Source organism: Diaporthe batatas (genome assembly GCF_019321695.1).
Source record: "Diaporthe batatas strain CRI 302-4 chromosome Unknown Contig00006, whole genome shotgun sequence".
NCBI classification, from domain to species: domain Eukaryota; kingdom Fungi; phylum Ascomycota; class Sordariomycetes; order Diaporthales; family Diaporthaceae; genus Diaporthe; species Diaporthe batatas.
Window position 1 is genome coordinate 790,893 of NW_025408553.1, and position 15,606 is coordinate 806,498.

The 15,606-nt window shown below is 54.7% G+C and overlaps 3 protein-coding genes across 3 annotated transcripts; 2 read left to right on the forward strand and 1 right to left on the reverse strand.

The window, feature by feature from the left end:
- Nucleotides 1-762: 762 nt before the first annotated feature.
- On the reverse strand, nucleotides 763-3,539 carry KVR01_006100 (uncharacterized protein). The gene is made up of 3 exons (XM_044788592.1): nucleotides 2,970-3,539; nucleotides 2,000-2,909; nucleotides 763-1,943 (listed from the first exon to the last, which is right to left on the reverse strand). The coding sequence occupies exons 1-3, from the start codon at nucleotides 3,020-3,022 to the stop codon at nucleotides 876-878; spliced, it is 2,031 nt and encodes a 676-aa protein (XP_044644903.1). The 5' UTR covers nucleotides 3,023-3,539; the 3' UTR covers nucleotides 763-875.
- Nucleotides 3,540-6,095: 2,556 nt separating this feature from the next.
- KVR01_006021 (uncharacterized protein) lies at nucleotides 6,096-8,767 on the forward strand (the record flags this gene model as incomplete). Its single annotated transcript, XM_044785174.1, is given in 7 exon segments — nucleotides 6,096-6,972; nucleotides 7,041-7,179; nucleotides 7,294-7,573; nucleotides 7,587-7,701; nucleotides 7,787-8,169; nucleotides 8,261-8,328; nucleotides 8,379-8,767. 7 exon segments carry the CDS (start codon nucleotides 6,877-6,879, stop codon nucleotides 8,765-8,767), a joined length of 1,470 nt encoding a protein of 489 aa, XP_044644824.1. The 5' UTR covers nucleotides 6,096-6,876.
- A 1,134-nt stretch (nucleotides 8,768-9,901) lies between these two features.
- On the forward strand, nucleotides 9,902-13,927 carry KVR01_006248 (uncharacterized protein; the record flags this gene model as incomplete). The annotated part of the gene is made up of 2 exons (XM_044787669.1): nucleotides 9,902-11,600; nucleotides 11,790-13,927. The coding sequence occupies 2 exons, from the start codon at nucleotides 9,902-9,904 to the stop codon at nucleotides 12,503-12,505; spliced, it is 2,415 nt and encodes an 804-aa protein (XP_044645051.1). The 3' UTR covers nucleotides 12,506-13,927.
- Between the last annotated feature and the right edge of the window lie 1,679 nt (nucleotides 13,928-15,606).

Consider the following 15,606-nt stretch of genomic DNA (forward strand, 5'->3'; position numbering starts at 1 on the left):
ACCACCGGTGGGCTGGCTTGAAGGGTCGGGCAGAGGTGGTTGTCGTCCTCCACGTCAAAGCGTACGGCCAGTGCTGCAAGTTTTAATCGACGACGCCACGTATGTACTCGGACGTCTGCGGAATAGAAGCGAAACCAGTTAACCCCTTTCGGGTCCACACACACACCGACACTGGTTTGATTTATAATCATCAGTGATCACAGTCGTAACATCCTCAGAGCCAGTTGCTGTGCAGGGTATTGTCCATTGAACACTTCATTTCACATATTGAGCCACAAGCGGCAGCGCTGAGCAAAAATATTACTTGATCATAACAGTGCCTTAATTAAGTGCTGTATGGAGCGTCTTTGCTCTACCAACCATAAAATCACTGACTCTTAATCATGACAGCTAATTAAAAATACCTAGGTAGTAGACCAATGATTGAAACTACCTACCTAGGTAGGTAGTAGTAGGCCATTGCTGACCTACAGTCCGATCCCCCATCCCCAAAAACCCCATCCCATAGTACTAGAGTTTAGTAGTTAATTAAGTTATATATTTTTAAACACTAGGTATTAAGCATTTACCACTTTATAAAGGCGCCACATACAGTTCATATGTATGGGGATTAGAAATGAAACCACCACATGCTTGAGGAACGAGGTCAAACTTGAAGTGCTGAAGGCCAGCATTCCAGGGAGACTGCCTTGCCGTTCGGCAGCCAACTCTGACCGGAGCTTGTAAATGCCCCATTCAATAAAGGGCCGAGTCCCAAAAAAATGTGTCTGGATGGTATGCTAGAGATTTGTCTTATCCTATTCTTGTCTGAACGCATGTAAAGCTTGTGTGTGTTGAGCTTCCCTGGTTGTTTCCGCACAATGCATCGAAGGAATCTAAGACAGCCTTGCGTCTTGGATAATAACATCACTAGCCTTCTCGGAAACAATGTACAGAGGCAACGCAATGTAGAATCCAGGGATCTTGGGGAACACGCTGGCATCGACGACACGCAAGCCTTCCGTGCCGCGCACCCGGAACTTGCTGTCCAGGACAGCCATGGGGTCATCGTCGGATCCGATGGGGCAGGTGCATGAGGCGTGGTGGCCCCATGTCTCGTCCTTCAAAAATTCCTTCACGTCGGCCTCGCTGGAGACGTTCGTGCCGGGCCAGACCTCAGGGAAACTGCCATCCAGGGGGATCAGGGAGTCGAAGGCCTTGCGTGCGAACTGGAATCCCTCGTATGTGGCCTGCAGGTCCTTGTCGGCGGCGCCTCCGGCGTTGACGCCCGTGTCGTAGTAGTTGAAGTTGATCAGGGGCATGTCGCGGGGGTCGGTGCTTTTAAGGGTGACTGTTCCGGCGTTGTTCCTGCTGTGGGCCTTGAGGATGATCCAGGCCCAGTGCTGGGCGTCGGCGAGGGAGTCAGCCGCGTAGCCTGGGAAGTAGCCCTTGAACTTGGCTGGAGCTCCAGAGACAAGCACATCCGGCTCGTCCTCGGCGACGGATGACTTCATCGTGACAGCTATGGCGATTCCGTTGGTACCGTAGACACCCTTGGTGATCGGCTCAAACCCGGCCTGGTAGTCTTCAAGGCAGGCGTCAGGTGTGCTCTGCAAGAAGGTACACTTGGAAGTGATGGCGAAGTCGCTGTCTGTCTTGCCGATCACAGTGGCCTCGTAACGATCTTGCATGTTGGTTCCGACACCAGGCAGATCGACAACGACGGGGATATCGAATGACTCCAATTCTGACCTGGGTCCGACGCCGCTGAGCTTCAGCAGCTGAGGGGTGTTGAATGCACCTGCCGCCAGGATAACCTCACGCTTAGCGTCAACGCTGCCCGATCCAGTCTCGGAGGCAGTTCCTGAACGTGGGTCGGCACGGTACAATGACGAGCCTTCCATATAGTCAACACCAACCGCGCGGGGTGTGGTTCCAGTTGTGTCGAAGCGGACCTTGGTGACCTACTCCGTCGTTAGCGAATCGTACTTTCATTCTGTAAGGGGTTACGCCTTCTTACGAGCGTGTTCAGCTTGATATCCAAGTGATACTTGCGAGACCCATCAGAGTTCACGGCCTCTGCCGTTTCCATAATGAAGTCCCGTGGACCACCCCGGACAGAGTCCTTCATGGCGAGAGGCACCTGGTACAGTCCGGTCTTGCTCGTCTCACCAGGCGCATTGAGATCCTCCAAGAGAACGTGTGCCAAGCCGGTGACAGTGGTGAGCAGGGATTCGAGGACATTTCGACCGGCAGCAGTGGCAGCGGAAAGGATGAGTGAAAGCAGCTTCCGATCCTCAACCACAAGCGAGAGGGAAGTCAGAGACGTGGTGAGCCATCCCTTGAATCCATGGCCGACAATGGTACTGGGCAGGTATTCATTCTTCTCAATCTTCTGGAAGTACGACCGCATGTTGTCAGGTCCCCAGGAAGAATCTCCTGTGAGGTCGGAGATGTAAGTCCAGTCACTGTCGTGGGCATTGATGCTGATGAGAGCGTTGTGGCGAGAACATCCTCCCAGGGTGCCAGCACGGGGATACCACACTCCCAGCGGAGTCGCATCCTCGGGCGGGTCAAGACCAACATAGAAGCTTCCGTCGGGCAGTTCGTACGTCATCTTGGAATCTCTTGCTTGACGATCCAGGTCCGAGTAGTGGTTGACGAAGTAGTTCCACCTCGTGTCCTCGAACTCGGTTGAGAAGAGATGCAAGGCTGGAATGCTTTCCATCAGATCGTCTCCCGAGTCACCGCCTGCATCGACAAGCAAGACCTTGTAGCCTGCTATAGCCAGATTTGCCGCGACAGGGCCGCCGCCGGGGCCTGAGCCCACAACAACGTAGTCGTAGTCATCACCCGTGGTGTTCCCATCACGGCGGCCGAGATAGGGATTGTGTGTACGCTGAGGCTTCTTTGCTGACCAAGGAGCGGCTCTGCACCACACGTTAGCAAACCGGCGGAAGACCTGTCGGCCAGGAGGTTTAGGTACGTACAAGGCAGAATCGGCAAGAAGCCCCGCCAGAGTCAAAGTCACTGACAGACGCATTATAGCCGATCGAAAGAGCGAGTTTAGTATAAAGAGAGACAATGGGTCGGCCAAGAAATGAATGTCAAAGCATGTAAAAGAGTGTGAGTGCCGGTGGCAAGGCGGTTCCAACTATGTGATCAACTTGGCATCCTCTCGACAGTACAAATAGGAATCAGATCGCCAGTGCAAAATATAGAAGTGCCAAGGTGCTGGCTTAAGGCACATCTGAATCCGGGCGATCGTGGGGACAAGCGACGGCAAAGATCATCCGCGACGAAGGCTTCCTCATGTCGGACTCCTCCTGCGAACCCCTGACTGCAATGTTGGGACTCCGCCCTCGATGTGGGTGTATTCGCCTCATTGAAGATCACGATGTCCCCTGGGACTTTAATCGCCCTTCAGCTCTCCGCCTGGAGTCTTCCTGTCGATCGGCTAGGGCGATCAGGTCAAGCGCGGCGTGAGACCCCTAGTCACCTTGGAATGCGGTCGACTCCCGGCAAAGCTGGTTGACGTAGACTATAGGGGTCAAGGTGTATAGCCATACAAAATGGACAGTGCGGAAGACGACAGTAAAGTTATGAATAATGGAGAACCCAGATGCCCCATCCGCTCCAATTTTGTCTTGGGCTGTGGCTGACTCGTAGGCTAGTGCGACCAAAAAGGGTAAGCAATGAGTCGCTCTAACTAGGAATGGGGGTGTACAACATCATCTTCTACAATGTTTACTTCGGTTGGACACATACATGAGCTCGATGGCAGATTACTACAGACGCCGCTTACTGTGCCATCATAGCCTGGCTGGGCAGCTGCGCGAGAATTGGAAGATGTAGTGCGACGGGGCCACATGTGCAGCCGCAATGAAAAGACCGTGCTGGCAAAGGCACTACATGTGTACCAGTAAATCGAGCAAGTTGAAAAGCAATGGGCTAAGACATACTACAAAACTTCCTGAAGGCTACAAAATTTCTCAACCCGAATAGTATGTGTGTGGACACCTGGGCATGTGAGGCAATTTAGCGAAGAGGTGGACAGAAATGGACATGAAGTCTGCGGTTGCTCCGTGCCAGCACCAAGCCAGATATATCTCGGAGAATTCCCTTCCCCGCCCCAGTGGAGAAACATAGTGGCCTTCGGTCGGAGACACCAGAGGCATGTCTCCTGGACGACCTAGATTTGGTTCCAATCACCTATCGAACAAGATCAACAGCTAAGGGAAACATATCTGAGCGATCAGTCTCTTGCGCCGAATTGGGTCGAGTCCGACAAGATCCAGGCTGTTTTGCGGGATGCACGATAAGGATTCAGATTGAGAATTTCAGAGGCCCACGCAATTTGGAACTAGGGACTTTCCCCGTTGGTCCCGTTGGGCCCTCTGCTGTTGCAACTTGCAACGCATCTCAGGTTGCCACGAGATCTCCACTCCGGCATTTGCCATACACAGTAATCCACAAGCAAGGGTTCCCAAGTCCCTGGGACGGTTGCGCCGATCGTAATATTCCGTGTACACTCGGCTCCCCGCGCAGGCGCTGAGATACGTGCTCGCCTATTTGCCATCGTGACCTCGGGAGCCTCATTGCAAGTCAGACCGGGTGTCTGAGATTGCAGGTCTTGAACTTTACGACGTGGAACTCAAACACACCCAGAAAAGATCGCATGGTGGGGAGGCGTTCCCGAAAGAGACAGGCCAACTTTCCGAATACCTAGGTAAGTAGGAAGAGCTGAGCCGGGTAGAGATGAGTGCCCGTCTCATGCTGTCCGAACCACTTAGGTACCTGGGTGGGTAGTTTGCAAAGCATAATAAGCAACAGCCTACCAGGATCTTTAGAAGCGTTCCGAGACCCTAGCATCAACGACTACACATTACCACGGTCGCGGGTTCTATGTCCCATCAATGTCGATGGGATCACTATAAATGCTCCGTATCATCGTGAATAATAAACATGCGAGTTTGATGATTATGGTGAGTACAGCTCCAGGCGACGGCGATCACTCGCCTGAGGTAGGCGCAGCCTCACAGTTCTCGGAATACTACGTGAGATCACAACGGGCAGACGCCACTAGAAATTAGGCGGAAAATGGTCCGGTGTAGTAAGAATCACGGCCCGAGGAGGACGGGGCCATGTCGCAAGACCTCAAGTGCTAAGCCAAGCTGCATGTGGGCCAGCTCGGATTGCCCTCCCCCCACTCACTGTCTGGACTAGGTGTTACACGGCATATACGGTGTGCTCCCTCGCTGCTCGCTTAACAGACTCTGGCAGTCTCCTATTCCACCAGGGTGCAGGACTTATTACGGAATTATGTGGCTTGTGAGAGTGACAACGCTCCAACCTTCTTAGGTTCGAACAAGAGAACAGCTCACTGATTGAGCACGCTGCCGAGTCAAAAGTTCCAATGATTCGCGTGACCACGTGTGTGGGGAACAGGGAGCTGGGATCTTGCGCAATGAAACCGGCGAAAGAACCATTCTAGAAGTCCATGTCCGCTGCCAGCAATCTGCTGCACGCGAGCCGTGACATTTTTAGCAGACACCTTCAAACTCTCATTTTCCGGCTCTGAACTCGAGTGCTACCTACCCAGGCTAGATCAGTGAAATGACCGCAGAGCCAAGCTCGTGATAGAACACTGCCTGCTGCATGTGGGTAACGGTCGATAACCGGCCCGGTCTCCAATAGTTAGTTACCTCCGATGGATGGTGTCGTGCAAACCTGCGGACCCCGCTGGGAGTTCTCATGGCCCCCACGGGTAAACCACGGCGGTGGCACCGTTGGGATGTGGGTGGTGCCTGCGCCACGCACAAAGAGGGTTGAAAATCCAGCGCCAAGCACGATGAAGAAGTAGGTGACGAATTTGCTGCGTCTTGAGGTCGCAATAAGTAGACTCGTGCTATTTCCTCGAGCGTCAATACGGGCTCGAAAGTACTGAGCAAGCAGAGGGGAATGTTGCTCTGTTCGAAAGAAAGCAGTGGAGTACGTTGTTGTCGCGAATAATTGCATATCGAGGCTCCCCGCCATTACCGCAACTCAAGTTACGACTGTCTATAGTGACTTCAGGAAACGACCTAGCCATACGTTCTCTCTCAGCATTCATAATGGAAGTTGCCGCCTTCGCCTTGTTACTAAAGAGATCCCCTACCTAGGTATCTGCCGGCACTAGGGAACCAGTCTCGGAATGGTTTCGCTGAAGGCGAGAATCGCCATACCGCCGCTTGCAACCACCGGGAGATCCGGATGTGAGCATTCGCCAAACAATTGAGATCGACGACGGCCAGCGCCGAGTAGGAAAGGAGTCCATGGGCACTTGCAGCCCGGGACGTGGGTGCCGCTGCACCGGAGCACCTCCAGGGTTCAAGATCCATCCTAGTGTGCCAAAGGATGAAAGCAAATTGAGTTGGTTGGGCCAGACTTCTCGTACTGTAGTGTACTGTATGCCGACAGAGACTTACTCCACGCATTGCACGTACGCCTGCGGGTCTTGGTGATCGTTATATCCACTGCGGAGCTTAAAGTTACCAAGGGTCCCTTCCAGCCATGTGCCCAGATCCCTGACATTGAGATGTCATCGATTCATCACACACAAGTCCAAGGCTCGATATGGCGCAGCCGGGGTCATTCTGCAGACGATCTTCTTCGCCCAGCTCCCAAAATGGAGAGTGCACAACAACGGACGAATTGGCAATCCTTTACATTCCCAAGGGTTCTTATGACCGCGTCGCTACAGAAACACCGGAACTCTGCATTCCGCCTTTCACTTCTCACCTTCCTTTGTCGATGGTTATGAAAATGCAGTGATTGACTTCTTTTGTCAATATTACATCTTCGACTGGGAGGGGTTTCACGCGGTTGTGCTAGAGACTTGCTCCCAACACGCACAGCATGAAGGTTTTCTCCATCGGGATGCTGCTCCTAGCAGCACTCCAGGTCACATCAGTAATTGCAGCAGACAGCACAGTCACTGCACCGGCTTGCGGCGTAAGTGCTCTCTCCACACATGATACGAATCCTTGACATGATACTAAAAAGATCCATGTCTACAACAGCTAAAGTGCATCGTTACCGCCACAGCAGAGCACTCAAACTGTTCTCTTACAGATGTGGCCTGTATCTGCCTTAATAAGGAACTCAATCTGGCTGCCGCTGCTTGCATCGCAGAGAGTTGCAGTGTGAGAGATCAATTGGGTATGTTCCCTATACCATCCCCTCGGTCGACCACTATGTTTCAACACCACGGCAACAAGGCTCTCCGTGAGGTTCCTTTAGGGCAGATAACTAGGTACTAAGAGATCTTCGCAGCTACTCAGAAATACTCAAAAGTAACGTGCGGCGTTGAAAGTCAGGACAGGACGGCCCTGATATGGATTGTTGGAATCGTTTTCGGCATACTGGGCCTGATAGCCTTCGGCCTCAGGGTGACGGCCCGTGTATTTGTGGGATCACACAAGAGCTGGGGTCCTGACGATTGGGTCATGACCATTGCAGTCGTAGGTGCACAACTTTATGCAACGGTCTGCGCAGCCCGGAAGCTGACACCCACAGGTGTTGATGATAATTCTTGCAGCTCTATCCGTCCCTCGTACGTATTCAAGCATCACAACTCTTTATGTTGACCAATGGGCTGACCTCGTACGCACAGTTGCACACTATGGTTTGGGGAAGGACATGTGGATGGTTGAGCCGGACGACATCACAAACATTCTCTACGTCAGTAAACCTTCACATCTCTTCCTTGGAGGGCATGTGATTTCCAATACTGTTGCAATGAATCAAGGCTGACCATGAAAAACAGTTATACTTCTGGGACGAGCTCGTCTATCTGGCTGTCCTTCCCGTCACCAAAATCTCCATCCTTTTGTTTTATCTCAAGATCTTTCCGAAACGCGAATTCAAAATCGCAGTCTGGGTCCTGATTGGCTTCAACCTAGCCTACCTCGTCACCTTTGAGATTGTCTCTATCTGGCAGTGCAGGCCAATCCAGGGTGCATGGCTTGCATGGGACGGAACATTTGAGGCCACGTGCAACGATATCAACATGCAAGGATGGATGTCCGCTGCCCTGAATCTTGTCCTTGATCTGGGGACCATTATATTGCCGTTGCCTGAGCTTGCCAGTCTCTCCATGTCATTGCGCAAAAAGATCCAGATCTTGTCTATGTTCTGCGTCGGGTTCTTGTGAGTACCTTCATCCTCCCCTCAGTCCTCGTCGCAGGGATCTTGGCTGTAGAAACCCAGGCCAAGAGATTATCGACTGACCATACCACAGTGTAACAATTGTCAGTGCTCTCAGGCTACAGTCATTGGCGAAATATGCAAACACATCCAACGTCACGCGTAAGCCTGCCCTGCCCTCGGGAAAGAATGACCCCACTGACAAGATACAGAGGACTACGTCGAGGTCGGCTACTGGTCAACGATCGAGGTGCCAGTCGGGGTAGTCTGCGCTTGCATGCCCGCCATCCGCTCGCTCATCGCCACAATCTTCCCGAAGGTGTTTGGTACCACCCAGCAGAAGTCCAATTACACAGGTGTCTCGGGCGGGTCCAAGCAGTGGTCCTTCGCGAGGCTGAACTCGTCCGGGAAGCACATCAAGGTTCAGACAGAGTGGATAGTGAGATCGCACAACGTCCCAGAGCACGAGGAAAGCCGGGTGGAGCTGGTACCGGTCCCATCGCCAAGTGACCTGCAGTCGCCGTTGCCTACCAGGCCTCCGTCGGACCTGGCGATGATGCAAACCAGTTGCGAGCGTGCAGAGCAAGTTAAGCATTCTTGATGAGCCACACGTTCTTTTTTCCCCTTGTACATCTAGGTCATCTCCAGCGAATCTTACAAACTTAATAAAAAATAGAAAAGAGTTCCAGACAGTCTCGGGAAATCCCAGTATCCCTAGTGAGTGAGAAGTGTGCAGTGACCAGCCAGCGTGAGATTGGCAAGTTGAGGCCAATGATCCATCACGAGAAAGATTTAGATTGTGGCTTACATGGAACGCGCCACGTAAACGACTCGCCCCTTGAATTATTATCCATATTGCGAGTGTTTGCAACGAAGGGACATCGCCGTCCACGATGGGTCAAGGTTGAAGTGTCACTAGATATGTAATGAAGCACGGACAATTTTCCCAATGCAACCCTTCTCCCCTTGTCAGTTCTTTCGATGGGCCGAGAACAACTTGAGGAACGACCAAGTAACGTTGCTCCGAACAGCCACCCCTATCTCCTCCGCACTATTAGGCGGCACAGGATCCAACTGCCAGGATCCGCAGTAGTACAGTTTACGGCCCCTGACAATCCGCAGGGGGAGCGCGGAGCAAGCATCCCACGAGCCGGGCCGGCCCCTGTCGTTGGCATCGGAACACGCTCGGCACCGTGACCTACGGAGTACAGGGTCTTCCCTTAATTCCTGTCGTAGAGCGACTTCTGAGAGGTTGGGAAAGGATCCCTAGAGTAGATTTGAAGTCTGTGCGCCTTCACAGAGAAATACCACTAGACACAGCAAATTTGACTTAGAATTCAGGTAGCTGTTTTGTAGCGTTGTATTTAGAAAACGTAGGGAACCGTTTAAAACGTGTAAGGAGGATAATTGGTTGGTGGGAAGAGGGTTGTATTAGAGGAGGTCAGAAGTGCCTGCGCGACAAGAATTAAGGGAAGACCCTGTACAGGCAGCTTATCACGCGTCCCGAGCTCGGCTTGGGTATTGCTGCGTATCTGGCACCGCAGCCCACGGGAACGGCAACGGGCAAGCAATACCCACTCCCGGAAAGCTTGCCGTGATAGGCATTTTATGCTTCGGTAGCAATGCCCACGAGACGGCAATATGAATGCGACGCCATGTCTCTCCTCACCGCCCGCTTGGCCTTGACTATCGCTGAGCGAGCTTGCACGGGACTGAGACCTGACAGACGGCCAGGATGAGGAAACACATCGCGAGACAGTCCTCCGAGGCATTAGTAGGCCTTCTTTGGCTGTCCAGCCGAGCCCTCGCCGCCCATTCCGTACCAATTGACCTGGCTGCATACTTCAACAACAAAGCCTTCGGGACATACCCGAACGAGACTGCGTTCGAGAGTACCCTCAACCGGTCCTACCCACCTCTCAACCACCTCACCCAGGATGGTATCTACACTTCCAAGAGCACAGGGGTGCAGTTCGACTTCCCGAGCTACACGGGCCCGGGACAGCCGGACAACCTCATCTGCTCGGGCCAGACCATTCCGCTCAGTGGCAGCGCCAATGACAGCAGCAGCAAGGCCTTCTCACTGAGCATGCTCATAGCCAACGACGCGCGCGACACAATTCTCTCCTACAACCTGACGTATCTATACGCGGACGGGACCGAGGCGGAGACGGAGCTGCGCGCCCTGCCCTTCTTCAGCTTCCTGACGCTCATGCGCGGCGAGCTCATCACCCCTTACACCTGGACGCCCAAGGGGAGAGACTGGAACGTGAGCCAGATCTTTGAGTTCACGGGATACCTGGAACCGACGAAGGCTCTCACAGCCGTGAGGCTGCCTGTCGCCGATAACTCCACGGTTGGCAGGATCCATGTGTTCTCCATGTCCCTGGTCGTAGGTGATTCGCCCGGCGCTGCTGATGACGGCGCGGCGGTCGAGGTCCAGAGCGTGCGTCCCACACAGAAGTGGACAGAGGCGGGGAACCAGATCGTTGAAATCACCGTCAACAATCCCGGGAGCGAGTGCGTCTCTGGCTCGGGCCTGGTGGTGTCCTTGGAGGGCCTCGGGGTCAGCACGGCTGAGACGGGCTCCGTAAAGAGGCTCTGCCCTGGCGACCAGAAGCGCGTGAACGTCGGTGTCAGTGGGTCTGCGAACAGCACCACCGTGACCGTCACCCTGTCTGGGGCCAGCTCCAACCAGACAGCTACCTTCGCCGGAGTTGACATTGGCTTTGAGACCTTCTCAGCGGACCTGGACAGCCTTTCCAGTCACGAGTCCCCAGAGTGGTTTGACAACGCAAAGTACGGCATATTCATCCACTGGGGTCCTTACGCGGTGCCGGGGTATGGGGGAGTCGCCCCGAACGAGACGTATGCAGAGTGGTTCTGGTGGTACTCGAACAACCACTTCAACCAGGCGGACAAGTCAGACAGCTACGGGTATCGCCTCGACACATTTGGCCCGGGCTGGAACTACGACGACGGGTTCCCCAGCTTCACCGCGTCCGCCTGGGACCCCAAGGAGTGGGTTGATCTGTTCGCCGAGGCGGGCGCCACTTACTTCGTGTTGACGACCAAGCACCACGACGGCTTTGCGCTGTTCGATGCAGGTGAGACGACAAACCGGTCGTCGATCAACTACGGCCCCAGAAGGGACATCGTCCAGGAGCTGTTCGATGCTGCAGCCACGTACCAGCCAACACTGAAGCGTGGGACCTATTTCTCACTCCCGGAGTGGTACAATCCTGACTTTGGCCCCTATGGTTTTGTCCAACACGACACTGTTGGCTCGACAAGCTGGGTGGGAATCCCTGCAACTAACCCCTTCACAAACCTGACTGAGCCATACACCGGTCATTTACCCATCGGCGACTTCGTCGACGACCTCATGTACCCGCAGATGGAGACCCTCGCGTACAAGTATGGTTCAGACATAAGTAAGTTGTCCCGGCAGGGATGAGATCCCCCTTACCTTTCCTAAGCCACCCCTGCTCTGTGTCCAAGTAAACCCCGCCGGGCTACGTGGTCCTGGATGGATGCATGAGGCACAGCCCTCCACCGGCGGGGACAATAATCCTGTGATAGAGTAGTCTGGAAGAGGCAATTGCTGACTTCCTATCCCAAAGTGTGGTGCGACGTCGGCACAGCGAACAAGACAGCCGAATTCGCCTCGGCGTGGTGGAACTGGGCTCGGGACCAGGACAGGCAGGTCGTCATGAATTCTCGCTGCGGCGTAGCCCAGGCCTCAGACTTTGAGACCCCCGAGTACAGCACCTACTCGTCGGCTCAGAGGCACAAGTGGGAGTCGAACCAGGGTATGGATCCGTACAGTTACGGGTACAATGCACAAACGCCAGCTGAGAGTTACATGAACGCTTCCACCATCGTCTACACGCTTGTGGATATGGTTGCCAAAAATGGGAACCTCCTCCTTGACATCGGCCCGCGAGCAGACGGCACGATTGTCGAGGCAGAGGTGGCTAACCTGCGCCAGGCTGGAAAGTGGATACATGCTCACGCCGAAGCTATCTTCAACACCACGTACTGGTTTGTACAGACGCAGATTGCCGGCCCCCAGGAAGTCCGCTTCACACAGACAGATGATGCGTTCTACATCCTCTTTCTTGAACATCCGGATGTCGCGGAGGACGGGCACGTCTGGGTAAACGCCACGGTGCCGGTTTTGGAGGGAGACACAATCTCGATGGTTGGTGTGAACGCCACGGGAGTGGATGACCTATCGTGGACGACGTCGCCAGAGGGGTATCTGGGCATCAAGGTCCCAGCTGAAGCCCTATCACGGGAGGAATTTGGTTGGGTATTCAAGGTCGCGTATGCGTGATGGTGTTGTAGCCGTCATCCCCTGCGTCGCCGACAACAGGGCAAAAATATGATTAAAGGGAGAAGGTGTGGGCCTTGTCCATAGCGGGCCTCGGAATATAGCTCAACACCCACCGCCTGTCTTGGGAGTGTCTTGGGGGAAAAGCAGGTCGAGTGAGGTGAGTGAGAAGTTTACAGTGCCAAGCAAGCCCATGCTCGCATTAGACTATTGCTCCAGACCGCCGTGGGGGACAAATCGCAAGACGCCATGTACAACGGTACCCTGCAGCTCGAGGCGTTTCGAGAGTTAGATCCGGCACTAACAGATTGCTTGCTGCTTGTGACCCCCTCCAAGCCCCAGCGGCCCCGGGAGGCGCTCACGCCCGAAGACGCCGTTCCCAGAGAGTCGGGTCGATGGACTTGCTCTAAGCCAGCCACAAGCTGGCTCGCGTCAAACTCAAGATCGAGAAACCACGTCGACGAAAACCGAGCCAGGGCGCAAGCTAAGGCGGGCCCCGAGTCCGACATGAGCCTATGGTCTGTCTGGACTGCGAGTAAGGGCAGACTCCGGGATTTGACAAGGGGTGTTTTCGGGTGGTTCGGCGTCTTGGTGATTTGATCACAGGGTGAAGCTTGTGTGGCTGGTTTATAATCTTAATGTATACATGTGTGTCTGGTTATTCCGCAGACGGGCAAGCCATCGTCACTAGGCTCCAGCCGTGCTGATGTCGGCTGTGGTGCTGACACTCGAATGGGCGGGGCCACGGAAGAATGAACATGCCTCTGTGAAGTTCGGTGGCCCAGCGGCACGGTTTCCTGGTACTCGACACGTCGGAGAGCGTTGAGGTGGACGGCGAATGGTCGGGCTCCTGGCGGCCATCTTGCCCGGTGCCCTGCTTCAACCCCTGGGGGTCGCGACCCAAGAGTCGCTGATGGACGGATAAGTGAAATTCGTTACTAGTTTTGGGTGGAAATCATGCAGAGGCTTGTGTGTGCCAAAGGACCATACTTGCTTCTCTTAATGCACACCCTGATGAAGCAGATGCAAGGATCATCGTTGTGTCACAGGCCATGTCTTCGCCTCGTCAGTGTAAGGATCTCGCGACAATGTCGGCTGTGCGCCGGCGGAAATAACGCAAGACGCGTGCGGGCTCGAGGGCTCCAATAGGCGCCTGCAGATGGCTGGGAGTACGGAGCACGTCGCCAGAGACGTGCTGCATCGTTAATGTACTCCGTACATGATGTACAGCAGCAGGAGTCAGGCCGAAGTGGGGGGAGGGGCTTCTTGGTTTTCCGGGTTTCCCAGCCAGTCCCAATCCAGCAGCCCAGAACAAGACGATGACGCAGCCAGGAGAGCGGCTTAGATGTCGAAATGGCGGTGATTGATATTGGTGTCGCAGCGCAGAGTCAGGTAGAGGCTCGGAGTTTGTTTGGATGCTACGGCTCCGAGTCGACTAGCCTCAATACAGTGGCATCGGGCTTGTAATTCTCGAAGGTAAATCGAAGCTACGTCGGAGCCTGGGGAGGTGAGCATGCGGCGGCCGAGTGGCATGGGCCAACGAATGGGAGACGGTGGGATGAGACCCGAGGCAGAGGAACCATCCAGGGCTAGCTCACTTGGTACCTAGGTACCTTGGCACCTAGGCACCTGTTGCCTGGGTACCTAGCTTCGAATGCAGCTAACTGGGAAAAATTAGCCAGAGTCTAGTGAATCCTTCCCAGATTGCCGGGAGACGGCGAGGAATGCCACCTGATTGGTCTGGTATCGAGGGGTGAGGGGGAGGGGTTGATCCGGGTTGATTTGATAGTGACGTTGCCTCCTGTGCGCCCACGCTCCCTTAGTGCGCTTAGCAAGCATGCAAGACATTGCTGGCACCGATGCGGTGGGAGAGTGGGAGAGAAGGAGAGAGGGGGCGCAGCCGGAGAGAAACATACGGTCGGTGGGATGAAGAGGAGGAAGGAGTCGACAGCCGGTGAAGGAGAGACGATTCGTGGTTGAAGCTTCCCAGCTTAATGGGTACTTTGGGCAGGTACCTAACCTAGGCATCTCCTTCCTCGTGCCTTGTTCCTACCCAAGTGCCCAAGCGGGTAAGTACCTACATTAGGTACGTAGTAAGTCCCTACTGCAGCGCCGCTCTGTTGCTTCTGAAGGAAGCGGCACAGATAAACGCCTGCTGCAGACAGCAAGACACATGCTGAACGACGTGATTTTATCCTGCTTAGACACGCTCCACGACATGATGATCATGGCAATCAAACGTCGGGGAACTCGTTATGCAGCGCTGCACGCGGCCAGGACATCGGCCAGGACGTCTAAGTGGTTTTCCGGGATCCTGGCGGGATCCTGGCCTGCATATTCCCGTCTTCGCTTAGAGGCAGCTGAAGGTTGGGGTCCAAGATTAGGAGCCAACGGCCAAACGCAGTACGTCTGTCTGTCCGCCTGTCCACAAGCCAGACACCAGCCAACCAGACTGGCAGATAGACTGACTGACAGACAGACCACCCCCGCCAGCACACCTCCACACCCGCACGCCGGAACCGAGCCACTCGCATGGCACAGACAGACACACACACGCAACACGCACACACAGCAGTATGGCACAGCATAACCCCCAAGTACTACGCAACACAGCTGTGGGAATGCGAATAAATAAAGCACATCACATCACGGCACAGCACCGCACCGCACCGCACAACACACTTGCAGGACTGCGCGTGGCTGCGGCATGGCATGGCATGCAAGTGGGCTGGTGGGCCGACCACTCGCGGTAGTTCCGCACCCCAACAGCCAGCCAGCACGGCTTGGAAATGCTGGTTATGCTGGTTGTGCTGGTTATCATGCTGGACCCCAAACCTCGAAAGCCTGGCAGCTTGGTCACCGACACGGCCGCGCGCAGAAGCAGCCACCAGCAAAGAAGCCTGAGGAGCAACAAGCAGCATGGTTTCGAGGTACACTGCATGTTTGCTGCCCCCCCCCCCAGCTGGCCCCCCTGCACCCCCCGGCCCCCTGGCCCCCCAAAGCTGCCCCCCTCCCCCTCAGCTCTGGGGCCCCTGTCCCTGGGGCTGTACCAGGGCGGGTGGCGCCAGCCTTGGCATGGGCTACCCAGAGGACTGGGCCCGGCT

Coding starts and splice junctions, on each gene's coding strand:
- KVR01_006100 (XM_044788592.1), bottom strand. CDS start 3,022: ATGCGTCTGTCAGTGACTTTGACTCTGGCGGGGCTTCTTGCCGATTCT. Junction 2,910..2,969: donor CTTCTTGCCGATTCTGCCTT/GTACGTACCTAA, acceptor CGTGTGGTGCAG/AGCCGCTCCTTGGTCAGCAA. Junction 1,944..1,999: donor ATATCAAGCTGAACACGCTC/GTAAGAAGGCGT, acceptor ACGACGGAGTAG/GTCACCAAGGTCCGCTTCGA.